Genomic DNA, 15,308 nt, shown 5'->3' on the forward strand with positions numbered 1-15,308 from the left:
CCAACTGTAATGCCATAATGAAGTTGACAGAAGATTTACTACAAAGAAAAATTAACAAAATGTTCTATAAACTTTCAAGTTTCTGTGTTATATGTGTCATGTCTCTTTTTAATCACATCCTACAAAAAAAATGTCATAGGCACAGCTGTGTCTTGCTTTAGTTGAAGGAATGTTGACATGAAGAGCAGGATCCATTTCCGAGAGCTAAAACCGTAGTTACTTACTGGAAAGAGATGTATGAAGTGCAAAGGTTTTTAGACTAGTGAGTTCCTTCATCCTTGTTTCCTCCACGCTAGTACAAAATATGTGCTCCCAAGCATAGAGCTTTAATAACTTAATGCCCTTTAATATCTCATTAGTTTTCTTTAATCTCTCAGTAGAATAGTCCTGTATTTAAAAGGAAAATAAAGGTAAGAGAATGGTTTATAGTTTTAGAGAGAATGCTTTTCCTCCCTCACTTTTGTTGCAAATTTCAAAAAAGATTTGCATTTTTATTTATTTGTGATCTTGTATATGCCTTCAATTGTCATACAGAATAAGATATAGACTTTCATGTTCTCTGGAGATATTAAAAAATGAGGGAAAAAATTAAGAGATCCTCTCCTGAGAATAAAACAAAATAAAAAATCTGAATCCCTCAAATTGTGTGAAACTCACTCAGGAAGGCAGATTAGTAGGTCTATGGTGTTTGTAATAATATACAGAAGGTTACATGTAAGCAATTGCTGATGCAAGATACATACTTGCATCAGCAATGTGGGTTGCATACAGAATGGTCATGAAATAGGTGAGACATTTATTGATGTATTTTGCTAACTGACCCTCATTAGCAAAACAGTGCTCACTTACATCGGCAACATCCCGATCAGAAAGATTTTAAKAAGTCAGAAGGAATTCAGAAAAGAGCAACAAGAAAGATGCAGACTGTTCAACCTGCTGAAAAATACAGAAGATATCCTCTGCTGGTATAAACTAGCATAACTCAACAGGATTCGAGTATGCTGAAGAATATTTCCATACATGTATAACGTGTTTCCTGAATATTAAGGTAAGAGGAATCTTTAAGTATTTCAAGTCTCTAAACATTGAAGGTTGAKTAAAGAAGTTCAAGGATCATGAGAATAACGTTAAAAATTAGACAAAGTATCAGAAAACATTTCTAATCGGTAAACTAGATCAGACAGTAAAATAAACATCCAGCACAAGGGAACGTACAATAGAGATTAGTCTAGCAATGCCAGTTGATATCAGATAATGAAAATGCTTTGGAGTGAGAGTACAAAATCTCTATTCATTTCAGAGTGGGGTTGTTCACATTCTTAATACTGTATTTCTATAATTTGTGGGTCACTTGTACTATTTGCCAACATCTCATGAAATACAGCATTTGAAAATACCATAAATAACATCAATTCCTGGACTCTAATTCAGAGAAAGCTGTGCTATTTGGTGAAATTGCTATTCTCTATAGAGAAGGCAAGTMAAGGCCCATATATTTTTTCAGCTGCTTGTCTGACAAACATTGAAGTTCTTCTACTGAGCCACAGAAAAACAGAAAAGGAGGGATGAAAAAATTAAGTGATGCCTTGTCCAAGCTTCTGAAACGAATGGGCACTAAAACAAGAATAAAATCCAGAAGTCCTGCTTCCCTGTTCTCATTTTTGGATCACAAATGTCACTAAAATAAATTACTTACCAGAGTGCTCTTCTGAGCCTCAGCCAGCTTYGTAGCTATGAAGTACTGTATCGGAGCTAACAGAACGATGACAGCRGCACCAACCAAGGCACTCTCTCCAAGTAAATTATAGAGTAGGATCACACCCATTATGATCTAACGAAGAGAAAAAACAAAGTAGGGAAGAGAGTACATTTCAATGTGCCAGAATGATAGCAAGAAAAAATATCTGTCCTTCTAATAAGCAGTTTAACAGTTTGTAGGAATCAAGTGAGACCTTCTTTCAGAATGTCATGTTTGGAAACTGCGGGAAATCAACCTAGAGGCTTTTGTTTTTAACACAGTTTGTGTTGGTGCCTAGTAGTTCCAATTCTGGACAAGCTTTCCAGAGACCTAGACAGGTACTAAAAGAGATGGTGCCTGTCCCAAGGCATTTTGCAGAATTGCTGGCTGTGATTTTATTTACTCTAAAGATCCTTACATTACTCTGGAAGTACACAAAGGTCTTAAAATAGGCATAAATAACATTTGCATTCTGTTGTGTGGGTCTTCTTATAACTGCAGATGGAGGCACATCTCAGACTTGCACTCAAACATGATACAGATGTGCTGKGAGTGACACAAACGTGAGTTTGCATGTCATTATCATGTAGCTCTGCAGGAAAGTAGCAAGATGCTAGCTCAGTCCTACAAAGAGTTTAGGTACACTTCTCACAAAGGTTTATTTGAGAATGGCTCTGATGCAACTACTGTGATTCTGGTTTCAGAATTAACACAAGCTCTTCTGTAAGTATTTTTATATACAGCTCRACATAATGGTGCAGAAAAGTCCTCAGTGATAATAGGACATACAGAACTAGTTTCCTACTTCGTGTTTTTGTTCTTTCTTAAATGAGTCAGTTCTTTCATTAAATATATCTTCTTGGCATGTAGTCTCACAAATAAGAATCAGTTGACTTCAACATTTTAAAAGCTTTTCAGCTTTACAGGCCCCTGTAACATAAGTTAATATACCTATGTGCCATTTTTTTTTTGCTGAATTATACAAGGTTACGGGCAGAAATTTGTACGCAGAATAAACTCCGAAGTTCTTACTCAAGGCCTTATCCTACAATAAGAATTTGCACTTAATGGTAGTCCATATACTGATGGAAAAACAAAGTAATTTCTGAGATTAATTGCAGTCCTCATCAGGATATGGCCAGTTACACCATATTTGGTTACTCTAGACGAATGTAACATCAATAATGGCTACAAGCTGTTTTCCTTGACATTTGCTATTTTGGGGAATATTCCTTGAAGATCATGTCCTTTGCATAAGGCAAGATGGGATAGTCCTGTCACCTTTTCCAGATTGTGGGGTAGCCCATAGTTAGCATGGGTTAGTTCCTTTTTTTCTTCCCAAAGAGCAGCTGATTGAGCTAATCAGGCAGAAAGATATATTACCACAAAACCTGCATTACTGATACCAACTGCCTAATACTTTGAAAAGGAAGTAATATATAAGTATTCTCCTTTACATTTTATTGCTAAAGGTATAAAGTAATCACTTCAATTCATACAGCTTAAGAGCAGAAGGAAGACCTACTCATTCAGTAAATTCTGCATCAGGGCAAGTTCATGGGTGATGCTACGCTCATTCCCAGGAAAGCTACACTCAAGCTCCCCCATATTCCCTGTCTCCTTATACCTTAAAGAAGAACTACAGGAACCAGAAAAATCAACAGAAGCATCCTCAAAACAGGATTTTTACTGTATTAGTGATACATCACTCCACAGGGAAGTGTGTTTCTATAGTAGCTGAAAGAGCAACTGTTTATTAAAGAGACAAATGTGTGGTGAATTTAGGCTGCATATAATTAGCCACAGATATCTGACCACCTATTCATTTAACAATATTCAAAGTATTCTCAGCAACACTTCCAGATAAACCTGGATGTGAAACAGTGACTTAAAACAAAAATCATGGTATTATTTCTAACCTCTGTTACCATGCAGATCTTTTATTCTCTTTTCCTCCAGAAGTTATTCTTACAACCTTCTAACTCCTACCCTCACCTAAAATACACATATAAAACCAAGGTTTTTTCTATTAGCAGTAGTAGTATTGCTGATTGTTATAACAGATTGTTGATACTAGGCAGTACCAGTAATTTAGGCAAAACAGATCTAACATAAGAAYGGCTTTTTAATTCGCTTAATGTCATTGTCACCTATAAATTATAATTATGCCTATCCCACCCCAAATTAAAATTTGGAAAGTGTTATCAGAGCCCAAGCTACATGGAAAATCAGTGTGGTTTAAGTTATCAAGTTATTTAGCTTCTGAATATTTCCTTCAGGCTAACAATTTTCACCTTTCCTTCCTTCAGATCTGTTCTTCCTCTGTTTCTGTTCCAGGCTTGTTAAGAACCAGAAGTTTACAGTAACTAAACTTCTTGTTTAGATGAGAGCTCCTCTGAGCATTTCATGCAGTGCTGCTGTCAGTCACAGAGCTGAATTCAATTGCTTTTCCTTCCTGCCACAGCACACAGTTACAAGTGGACACTGCAAATGCAGTAACGCTTTGCGCTCTGTTTTGGTCAGAGACTTGTGGTGTTGTCATGTGGCAGAAATAAAGGCAATTACTCATGTCAGTATTAGAAGAAGTATGAGCAGGGAAATGATGACAGGCCATCATTTTGAAAGTTGCAGACCATCMCCCCCACATCCATGACCTGGAAATCCTGCTCAGGAAAACCTCTCCTAGCTGGCCCTCAGAGGGACAGCCTCCCAGCTTTTGCAGAAGATGATGGGCCATGTTTTCACTTGTTAGTCCTCTTCCTGGCAAGTGCTTTTGACATGATTGTGCTGTCAAGGGCTAGAGGTTCCCCTCCGATCTGCATAGATTTRCACTGTTTTCAAAGGGGTGGGAGTCTCTAAAATAGGACCATTACTTTGATGCTCTACCTGAACAGGCATAGCCCATAGATTGGGGCACAGGAACAAGAACCACATTAATTGATTGGTTTCTATAGCAACCAAGTTATTGATTTGTCCCAGCGTCATCTCTCCCATGGACAAGTTCGATGTAGAAAGCCTCAGGATCTTATTATATATCATTGCCTGTGGGGGAGAAATAAAATAGAACATATGAAAATGATACCACTATAAACCAATAGCAGCAGCAGAACATCACAGAAATCAGTATTAGTGATTATCTACACAGCCTTTCTCTCAGTCTTTCAGATGAGAAAGAGAGAGAATGAAAGAATGAGAAAGAGAGAGAATAGACTTTAAACACCTCAAATTCCTTTTAAAAGGTCTAGTGCTTAATGTAGACCTAAAATAGAACAAAACACAACAAAACATCAGAATTAAGGAACTAGGATAAGACCTTTTTTTTAATAAACATTCTGATGAGCCTGTTTTTCTGCGATGTTGTCTGACATAAATATTCTTGAAGTTAAATAGTTAAACTCAAATACTCAATAAAATAGTTAAACTCATGCTATGGACTTTCGATCAGTGTGGATATGTACTCCTTTAAGTGTCTCTCCTTTACTTAGTCATCTATTTCTGCAAAATCTGTAGGAGCTTAAGAGTGGGAAATTAATCAGTGTTTATATCTGCTAAAACTTTAAAAGACAAATATTGTAAGACTTAGCTATATTAAATATCAAGTAGTACAACTTCAAGTAAGTTTTTAAAATAATTTGTACTCTTTGTCATATTTTGTCTGTGAGTAAGACAGCTCTTGTAAAATTAAACAGAAATGTCTGTAGACCATGGTGAATTATATCAGCTGCATATGGTCCTAAGAATTCCCATTATGGCAACTGGGAAACATAAAAGCACAACGAAATTATCAGTCCTCATTCCTCACCAAGGCTGTAATATCTACCCTGGGAGAAAGCAGAAAAGTTTGGAACGGCTATACTAAACAGATTACACACAAAAAAAGGAGCTTCCACATTGATATGATATTCTCACATTAGTTACACCTGGCAAAACATCATTTTCAGCTTCTGCTTTGCATAAGATACTACTACTGTTTGCAGATTTTGGGCTCGGGATATTCCCGCTACAGCTCACACCTTGAGATATAACTACTGGCTCCAGTTTGTAAACATGACTTTCATGCCAGGTTAATGGATGCCAGTTCTAGAGACACAGTCTTGGAGATGATCCGCTCCTATTCCACCTCATCCAACAGGGCTCTGTACATATTCCAAATCATCACTAAACATACACAGATAATGTTCCATGAAAACAGAACTTAGCCAAAGATACTCTGCAAGTTGACTCTGTTCACAGTGAGCAAAAGTAACCTCATAAGTAAATGCACAAACCAGACACAGAGCCAAAATGAAATTGTTTATCTTCATATATCTAACATTAGCTACAAAGATGTATTTTTATACATCAGAGAGAGTGTAAAACTTCCATATGTTAATGTGATGGTTTTAGTTTTCAGCAAAATGAATTGTTGTTGTTAGTTTGGCTGTGCCAGTGATACTACTGTTTTCAGTTTTCTGTGTAAAAATACAATGCATATATTCTCTCAAAATATTGTTGTGAATTGACTCTTTAGATAAAGGACAAAATAATGATAGAACAAATCTGAAGATATTATTAATGCATTTTTTGGCAGAGCACAGGAACAATATCTTTGCTCACCAATAAAGCACCTCGCAAGTTGATGCCAGTTTCTGTAGTCACATAGTAGGAAGCCTGTAGGAATGTCCTCTGTAAGATAAGGGCCAAGAAGAGAAGAACCGCCAAAACATAAACATTCCTGAGGAATTCCTCTGAGGAAAGGTATGAATTTGATGGTCCCTTCAGCTGAAAAGAAAGGGAAAAAAGAAATGATATGACAATAGCATTGGAGGGATTATCTCTTAATGAGACACTGGGAACAAGAGGATCCAGGCATTGCATTAGAAAAACAGTATTGATGATATTACAGCAAAGTTATGACTATGTAGGAAATAAAAATTCTTGCTGTCCTGTATATCATAATCATTTGGATAGAAATTGAACTCTGGTGTTCATGTTCCAAAGACATAGGACCCTACCTTTTAGCAGTTCTGAAATGAATTGTTATTAGCAGAAAAGGGACAGTGAGATCACCAGGTCCACCTTATACTTAGTTTCTCTATAGAATTCTGATGATTCTTTGGGGAGATAAACATATTTCTCAGCAGAAAACAAAACCCATTCCACCTGCACCGTGAAGAAGGTGAAAAATAGTATTTATAATATGGGATTTATTATATGGTATTGGTTACTTGTGATAGATCTGTATATTATGGAAATAATTTCTTCCAGAAATATAATCTAAGGAAGTACAAATTTTACCTGCGTTAAAGCACCACTTTGAATAAAATAGGAATATATCTGTAAGTCCTTCCCGTAACATGAAATTTAAATGCCTCAAAAGGTGAAAAGAAGATCTCGCTTACATCACTTAATTTGTTTTCATTTTCTAGTTTTAATATTTACTGGGCTGCTCTGTTTCAGACAGAGAAGGAAGTAAACCAAAATACTGCGAGAAAAGCTGTTCCTTTGGAATTTCYGATCCAGCTGGAAGCAGCATGTATTGGAATTCTTACAAAAAAAGACAAAGAAGAAAGTCTGTTTTCATGAAATCTCCAGCTTGATTTTGAGATGAAAGGTTTGGAAAATATTTCAATGTAAGCCCCATATCTAAACCCTTAAAGATTCGTTCATCACTCTTCGTATTGTCATCTGCCACAAGACTTGCAGACAAGAGAGGTGCTCTGCTCTATCCACGCTTGCTTCATTGCAGTGACCCCAGCCTCATCACACACTCATTCCTCTGCCACATGCAACTGAGATGCAAAAATATGTAGTTTTGGGTCTGGACTTAGCCTATAATAGAGGGGAGTTTGTTTCCCATGCCTGGAAGGACATTTTCTGTGATAATCAACATACCATAAAATTTCTAAAGCTATATAGGTACTCAAGCATTTATAGGCACCTTACAGAGTTTTCAGAAGGGCCATTGAAGTAAGACACATATGTCCCATTGAAGTAGTAGGACAGAGTCATTTARTCAACTCAAGATCCTTTGAAATGGGGGCTGCTTATGGGCATTATTGGGCAGATACATTTAAAAATCCTTCTCTTAATGTTTTCCTGCATYCGACTTCTGCATGTGTACAGCCGGGATAACAACAATATACCATTTGTAGATACATGAGTGTGCACGGAGCTCTCAGGAATAAAAGTAAAGGGGGAATAAGCACAAAATTCAATTAATTCACGTTAATTCAAGCCAGAGAGATTTTAAATGAGAAAGCCATAATAGCAAGAACAACCAAGAGAAAGTTTATCAAAATCCATAAATTAAAAGCCAATGTATTCTGAAATGTGTCCAAGAGAAATAGYGACTGTCACCAAGTCAGTCTATTGGACCAGTTTCAAGTTCTCCAATGATTTTAAGCTTCCYTTAAGCCAGTGTTGATTAAAACTTTAAATACCACTTTTCTGGAGAGTGCAAAAGATGAAGGAAGGAGGAAAAGTTACAGATTCCTAAATTGTAGCTCCAGAAATTATCATGTTCAAGTTAAAATGTCTTYTTTGTTGAACATGCAAAAAATCATTATTTTGTAGGGAAAAGATGTACTTTTGACTCAATGTCTTAAATCCTGCACATGGATGTTCAGTGATGATGAAGAGTATAAATTGTTAACTTGCACAGTTGAAATCTCCTTCTTCAGTAAAATGGCTAAATGGGAGTCTGAAGCAAAATTCAGAACATTAGTCAAGAACATGAGTGTCAGGAGCAAGCAATCAAGAAGAAGATACTCGGATAAAGTGATAGCAGTCAAATGCTTTATCTGAAGGGGAGAATGGTATTCCATTCCATTATTCCATTCCATTCCATTATCTATCAGATCATTCAAATACAAAACATTCACTGCATAAAGGGTGTGGAGATGTTTCCATATCAGAAAAAAGATGTAGGAAAATTTATTCYTCACATCTTGTCTGCTGTTGGCTAGTAAAATAATTTAATTTTTGTCTTTTCATTAGTTATGAAAAAACTCCTTATGACAGAAAATGTTCTGTTTCAGAGGCTTGTRTTGTACTTATTGAAATGACCTCTGACAGTACAGAAACTTGAAACAAGATGGGAACCAGCATCTTTTGAGTATTTCTAGAATCATGAATGCCATTGAATAAAGCAGGTGCTTTTCTACTGCTCAGCTGGGTCATTCATTGTATTACCCACATAGCTTTTCATCACAGTAACAAGCAACATAATCAGTCAAAACAGGGACTGACTATTCATAGCTTCCCACTGGAAAGCAGATTTCAGAAAGCTCAAGCCTATCAATGAACTACAAATGAACGACTGCATAAAAATTAAGTGACTTAATTCCACAGACTTGTCCTTGGTGACTCCACCACAAAGTCACCACCAGCAAATGACCTGCCTGGAATGAGGAGGCATGGCTGAATGAGAGGCAGAAGCAGTTCCTTCTCCCTTGAAGTTCAGGAGTGACTCCAGAAGGAGGCAGGCACAGGGCAAATCTATCTGTGTTATATCTGTATTATATCTTCAATGTCCCTCCCAACAAACACTCAATTTATTTGAAAGAAATAATGATAGTAACAAAATGATGATGCTATATATATAGCACATATAGCCAGACATATTAAATACCTGATATGAATCAAAAACTGATACCCAACAACATCTTTCTATCAGTGTTATCAGTTTACCTTTTCTGTTGCATTTGTATTGTTGGTTGTATCCTGGAAGCCCTGGACAATGCCAGAAATGCATAATGGCCCAGCAAAGCCCAGCAAGTCAGCCAAGTAACGGAAAGTGCTACTGAGAAGAATCGGTCGTCCAAAGGCACTGTACATCGCTAACCATATTGAGGGACTCCGATTGGGCTGATCTGCTACCTTTTTCTGTAAAACAGAGGAATAGGTGTAAGTACAACCAGAGGCCTTAATTTAATTCTTGTCTGGATGCCCAAATGGTTCCTGAAAAGTGTTTTATACGTAAATGAGTTAGCAAAAATGATGTAGATATCAATAGATGTCAGATGCTCTTCAGAGGAAATTAAAATTCTGCTTCCTCTTGGTAATTGTGGTTCCTCACCTCTAATTACCAACACTTTTCTGAACCTTTGAACACAAGAACACAAACATAGATTAATCATACTGGCACACAGCCATTACTCTTTGTCGCATGTGCAGCTCAGCAGAAGGTTTGACCTTTCAAGTCCTTGCCTATATAGGTAATCTTGCTTCCACTGTAGCTGTGAAACCACTTGATCCAATAAAGGCTTCTGATATGAGTAAGGGATTGAAGGAACAAATCCGTGAAAAACTTGGACAGATACCTGCTAGTGTGTTTATCTTGATGTTTTCTATCTCTTGGATGCCTTTCAAGAAGATTCACTTCAACTGATCACAAATTACTGGAAGTAAAAAGGTGAAAGTAGCGGGTTATCTTGGGAAGTAAGATCAAATCATCTAATGATTCTCTCTAGTCTCTAGTTCTGTTCTCTCTAGTTCTGTTAATCTATGCAACATCAAGACTCTTGCACTAAATTTCAACTGATGTATACCTCTGTGTCTGGTCTGAGGAGTTCCGATGTTTCTGATGTCCTTTTCATCTAGAGAAGAAAAAGTTTTATTCAACAGATCTATGCTCTGCATAATATTTTCTTGCACTTCAGGCAGCAGCTTTTGACACACTAAAAAAAGCATCTGTCATTTTTCAAGTAGCACAGATGCATGCAAATTGTAACCCAGGCTAAGCCCTCTTGAGCGTTCACAGAGACATTTTAAGTACAGCCTAGTAATGACTGCCTACCCAGCAAATCAACCMAAGTAAGTATGTCTGTACTCCGCCTGCATACTTCATCTCTTTTCTTCTCAGTTTTTTCTTTTATACCACTTCAACAGTGAGACAGAATATGCAGATGCTGCCAAAAATGTACAAATATACCAGAGGACCAAGCAACTGCTTATTAGCTTGGTGAGATTAGATCAGGGTGGTCATAAGCCATGATAAGAAACTCAGCACAGAAAAATAAGCAGCACAAGGACAAATTGGAGATAATATACTGGTTTTAAGTTCATCATCATCATTTTCTTTGTAGGCAAGGAGAATGGATGTCCAAGAGAAGTTATGGGGTATTCAGGTAGTACAGACTGTATTTAAAGGTGTTTTGGCACCTGAAGATGAACCAGTCAAGTTAAAAAAAAAAAAAAAAAAAGTGAACAGACACTCCAAAACTCCCATTGAAATAATTTCAAATTAGGTGCCAAAATATGATTCTCTTAAGGCACTTCTCTCCTATTGAAAMCATAGAGCTCACAGGCTGATCTTGTCTAAACAGATATTACATGTGCCTCCAGCCTACAGATACATTGATGTCCTCATTGCTGCCAGAAGGAAATTAAGATTAAAGCAGTAAAAATTTAGGTGCATCAGTATCTTATCAAGCCTGGACCCAGGCTGTCTTATAAATCTCACTAGACACATAAAGATTCCTCTAACTAAATGTGGCATTTACAGCASTGTCAGAGCAGAATAAAAGGCACAGTTGGGTGTGAGTCACCTTCTTTGAAAGAATGTGTCTAAAATAGTTTAGTGCAATCTCTTCCATAAAAGTGGTTCTATCTCTCCAGTGGTTGTAAAGAGAGCTTGGGTTACTAGCTCAGATATGACTGCCTATACCGTAAACACCAAAACTTAGCTGAGATAAATCCCACCACTATTTCTGTTCTCTACTTGCCTAAAGACCTTTAAAATAACTAAGAGGTTAAWGGGTTTCAGAAGAATTTCAGAAAGTAGTAAGAATTAAAGTGCTTATTTTGATTAGGGATATRGCACAAGGACCTTATGGGAGTCTCCCAGAAAAAAAGAGGACCAGGATTTACTGCCTAATAGGCTTTGAACTAGATGGCTATGCAAGAGCCAATGTCATCTTCTCCAAATAAATGCTCTGCACTTTAATGCCTTGGAGAACTCTTCAGAGGAGCTAAGATAAATTATTAGGAAAATACGTCTGTAATATTTTAGAAACAATAGCACATACTACTTAGGACCTGCAATTAATTTCAGCCATTTTTAAAAACAATCCTTATTTCTTTCACCAGCTTTTRCTATTTCAGTAGCCATTTTTGGTACTACTACAAAATGCATGTACTTGTTATCACTMCATTAAATTTATTTATCTTTCATTGGAATTCTATTAATTAAATTAAATTAATATTCCAATTATAAAAGTGGAATTATCATCATTTTGCTATCCARTCTCAATATGAGTCTTCTGCATCAGAAAAATGTTATGACCATGATGATGATTTTTGGTAGCATCCCAGATTTCTCAGACCTTTTGAGGCTATATGACTAGGAAAGCCTACTGAAGCCAATGGGTTTTGTCCCAGGCACAGGAGACTGGAAGGGCATGCTTTTCTTTAGGGAGGTGAGAAAGAGAGTTTTAAATCATAGTGTTAAAAATGATCCAGTTACAGAAAAGGAGGTAGCCRTACTGAAACACAGAGGAGAGCTGTAGCAACACAAATGTGAGTTTAATCAGTTTATACACCCACACATCTTGGAAGCTTTTTAAATTTGTAAAGATTATTTTTATTAGTATGGYTGGTAGCATTTGTTGTTGTGTTAATTGACAGATCTGACTGTTGGTCTAAACKGTGACATTAGTTAGGTTTTTCTTATCTTTGTTACCTCCATTTCAAATCACAGCAATGTTCTCTATCTCARGGACTCAACAGTTGAAATAAAGGCAGACATTCAGCACTTGCTGATAAATCAAGCCACCTGTAAGATACACCCCAGCAAATTAAACCCCAGCAATAATAACTGTTCSCTCAGTGGGTAGTGTTCTGTGTCTTTGATTTCTAGGTATCTAAAAGTCTTTCCTCACTTTTTTTGTCACATCAGGTAAGACTCACAGTGACGCTTCAATAGCACATATAAGAAATTCTRATGGTTCTTGACTTTAAAAATTGCTTTTCCTATTAAACCATTCCCCCCCACCAAAAAAACCCTGTCCATTGACAATTAGGGAAGATTAGGGTTTACACAGGATCAGGAAGAGGAAGTCAATGAGGCCTTCTACAGACGGTTGGAAAYGGCCTCACGATTGCAGGCTCTAGTTCTCATGGGAGASTTCAACCATCCTGATATCTGCTGGAAGGACAACACAGCTAGGCTCAGACAGTCCAAGAGGCTCCTGCAGTGCATCAATGATAACTTTTTSATGCAGGTGGTGGAGGAGTCTACAAGGAAGAGTGTCCTGCTGGACCTTGTCCTAACCAACAAAGAGGGACTGGTTGGAGATGTGAARGTTGGGAGCRACTTTGGCTGCAGTGAYGAYGAGATGGTGGAGTTCAGGATCCTACATGAAAGAAGTAAGGCAACAAGCAGGATTGCAACCCTGAGCTTCAGGAGAGCAGACTTTGGCCTCTTCAGGGACCTACYTGGAGGAGGAATYCWMTGGRTTAAGCCCTAGAAGGAAGGAGAGTCCAGGAGAGCTGGCCRGTATTCAAGCATCRCTTCTTCCAAGCTCAAGAGCAGTGCATCCCAAGGAGAAAGAAGCCCAGCAAAGGGGGTAGGAGACATGTATGGATGAACAAGGAGCACCTGGCAAAACGCAGACAGAAGAGGAAAGTACATAGAATGTGGAAGAAGAAGAAGGGACAGGCTACTTGAGAGGATTATAAGAATGTTGTCAGAGTATGCAGAGATGTGGTGAGGAAGGCTACAGCTCATCTGGAATTCAATCTGGCAAGGGATGTCAAGGACAACAAGAAGGGATCCTTCAAACACATCAGCAGCAAGAGGAAGACTGGGGAAAATATGGGTCTGCTGCTGAATAGGATGGGGGCCCTGGTGACAAGGGATACAGAGARGGCAGAGWTACTGAATGCCTTCTTTGCTTCAGYCTTCACTGCTAAGGGCAGCCCTCAGGAATCCTGCAGCCTGGAGATGGGAGAGAAAGTCTGGAGAAAGGAAGACTTTCCTTTGGTCAAGGAGAATTGGGTATCRGGTTAGAGATCTTAGGCAAWTTYGACATCCACAAACTCATAGGCCCAGATGGGATGCACCCACGAGTACTGAGGGAGCTGGCAGATGTTGTCACCAGGCCTCTCTCCATCATCTTTGAAAGGTCCTGGAGAACTGGAGAGGTGCCTGAGGACTGGAAGAAAGACAATGTCACTCCAGTCTTCAAGAAGGGGCAAGAAGGAGGACCCAGGCAACTACAGGCCAGTCAGCCTCACCTCCATCCCTGGAAAGGTGATGGAACASCTCATTCTGGATGTCATCTCCAGGCATATGGAGGAAAAGAAGGTGATCAGGAGTAGTCAGCATGGATTCACCAAGGGGAAATCCTGCTTAACCAACCTGATAGCCTTCTATGATGGAATGACTGGCTGGGTAGATGAGGGGAGAGCAGTGGATGTTCTGTACCTTGACTTCAGCAAGGCTTTCGACACTGTCTCCCAGGCAAGATCAGGAATTGTGGGTTAGACGAGTGGACARTGAGGTGGATTGAGAACTGGCTGAAAGGCAGAGCTCAGAGGGTCRTCAGYGGTGGCRYGGAGTCTAGTTGRAGGCCTGTGGCTAGTGGAGTTCCCCAGGGCTCAGTTCTGGGTCCCATCCTGTTCAAATTTTTCWTCAATGACTTGGATKRASGGACAGAGTGCCTCCTCAGCAAGTTTGCYKATGATAYCAAGCTGGGAGGAGTGGCTGAYACASCTGAGGGCTGTGCTGCCATTCAGAGAGACSTGGACAGGCTGGAGAGTTGGGCGGAGAGGAACCTCATGAGGTTCAACAAGGGCAAGTGCAGAGTCCTGCACCTAGGGARAAATAACCCTMGGCACCAGTACAGGCTGKGGACTGACCTGCTGGARAGCAGCTCTGCAGAGAAGGACCTGGGAGTSCTRGTGGAYRACWRGTTGACCAYGAGCCAGCAATGTGMCCTCGTGGCCAGRAAGGCCAATGGTCTCCTGGGGTGCATCAGGAAGAGTGYTGSCAGCAGGTGGAGGGAGGTGATCCTGCCCCTCTACTCAGCCCTGGKGAGGCTTCATCTCAAATACTGCATCCAGTTCTGGGCTCCCCAGTACAAGAGAGACACAGAGCTACTGGAGAAAGTCCAGCATGGGRCTAYGAAGATGATCCAAGGACTGGAGCATCTGCCCTGTGAGGAATGGCTGTGAGAGCTGGGCCTCTTTAGCCTGTGCAAGAGAAGACTGAKGGGGGATCTTATCAATGTGTATAAGTRYCTGAAGRGAGGGTGTTAAGGGGATGGGGCTGAACTCTTTTCAGTAGTGCCAYGTGACAGGAGAAGAGGCAATGGGCACARACTGAGACACAGGAAGTTCCACCTGAATATGAGGAGGAATTTCTTTCCTGTGAGAGTGACAGAGCACTGGMMCAGGTTGTCCAGAGAGGTTGTGGAGCCTCCTTCTCTGGASAGATTCAGAACCTGCCTAGATGCAACCCTGTCTAGSAYGCTSTRGGTGACCCTGCTTGAGCAKGGAGGTTGGACTAGATGATCTCCAGAGTTCCCTTCCAACCTCAACCATTCTGTGATTCTGGGATTTTTATTGATGGAGTAACCAAACTTAA

At 39.1% G+C, this 15,308-nt stretch overlaps 1 protein-coding gene across 3 annotated transcripts in view; it reads right to left on the reverse strand.

Annotated features, from left to right (window-relative positions):
• The window catches only part of ABCC9 (ATP binding cassette subfamily C member 9), an 84,510-nt gene that overhangs the window by 49,736 nt on the left and 19,466 nt on the right, over positions 1-15,308 (reverse strand). For all 3 annotated transcript variants that reach the window (XM_085323986.1, XM_085323987.1, XM_085323984.1), the window contains exons 7-11: positions 9,410-9,604; positions 6,335-6,499; positions 4,625-4,780; positions 1,697-1,831; positions 225-387 (exon numbers count right to left, since the gene is read on the reverse strand). In XM_085323986.1, coding sequence (XP_085180112.1) covers positions 225-387; positions 1,697-1,831; positions 4,625-4,780; positions 6,335-6,499; positions 9,410-9,604 — 814 coding nt within the window. The remainder of the gene's footprint in view (positions 1-224; positions 388-1,696; positions 1,832-4,624; positions 4,781-6,334; positions 6,500-9,409; positions 9,605-15,308) is intronic.

Source organism: Rhea americana, unplaced genomic scaffold (genome assembly GCF_003343005.1).
Source record: "Rhea americana isolate MKP2758 unplaced genomic scaffold, rheAme1 scaffold_9, whole genome shotgun sequence".
Taxonomy (NCBI): Eukaryota; Metazoa; Chordata; class Aves; order Rheiformes; family Rheidae; genus Rhea; species Rhea americana.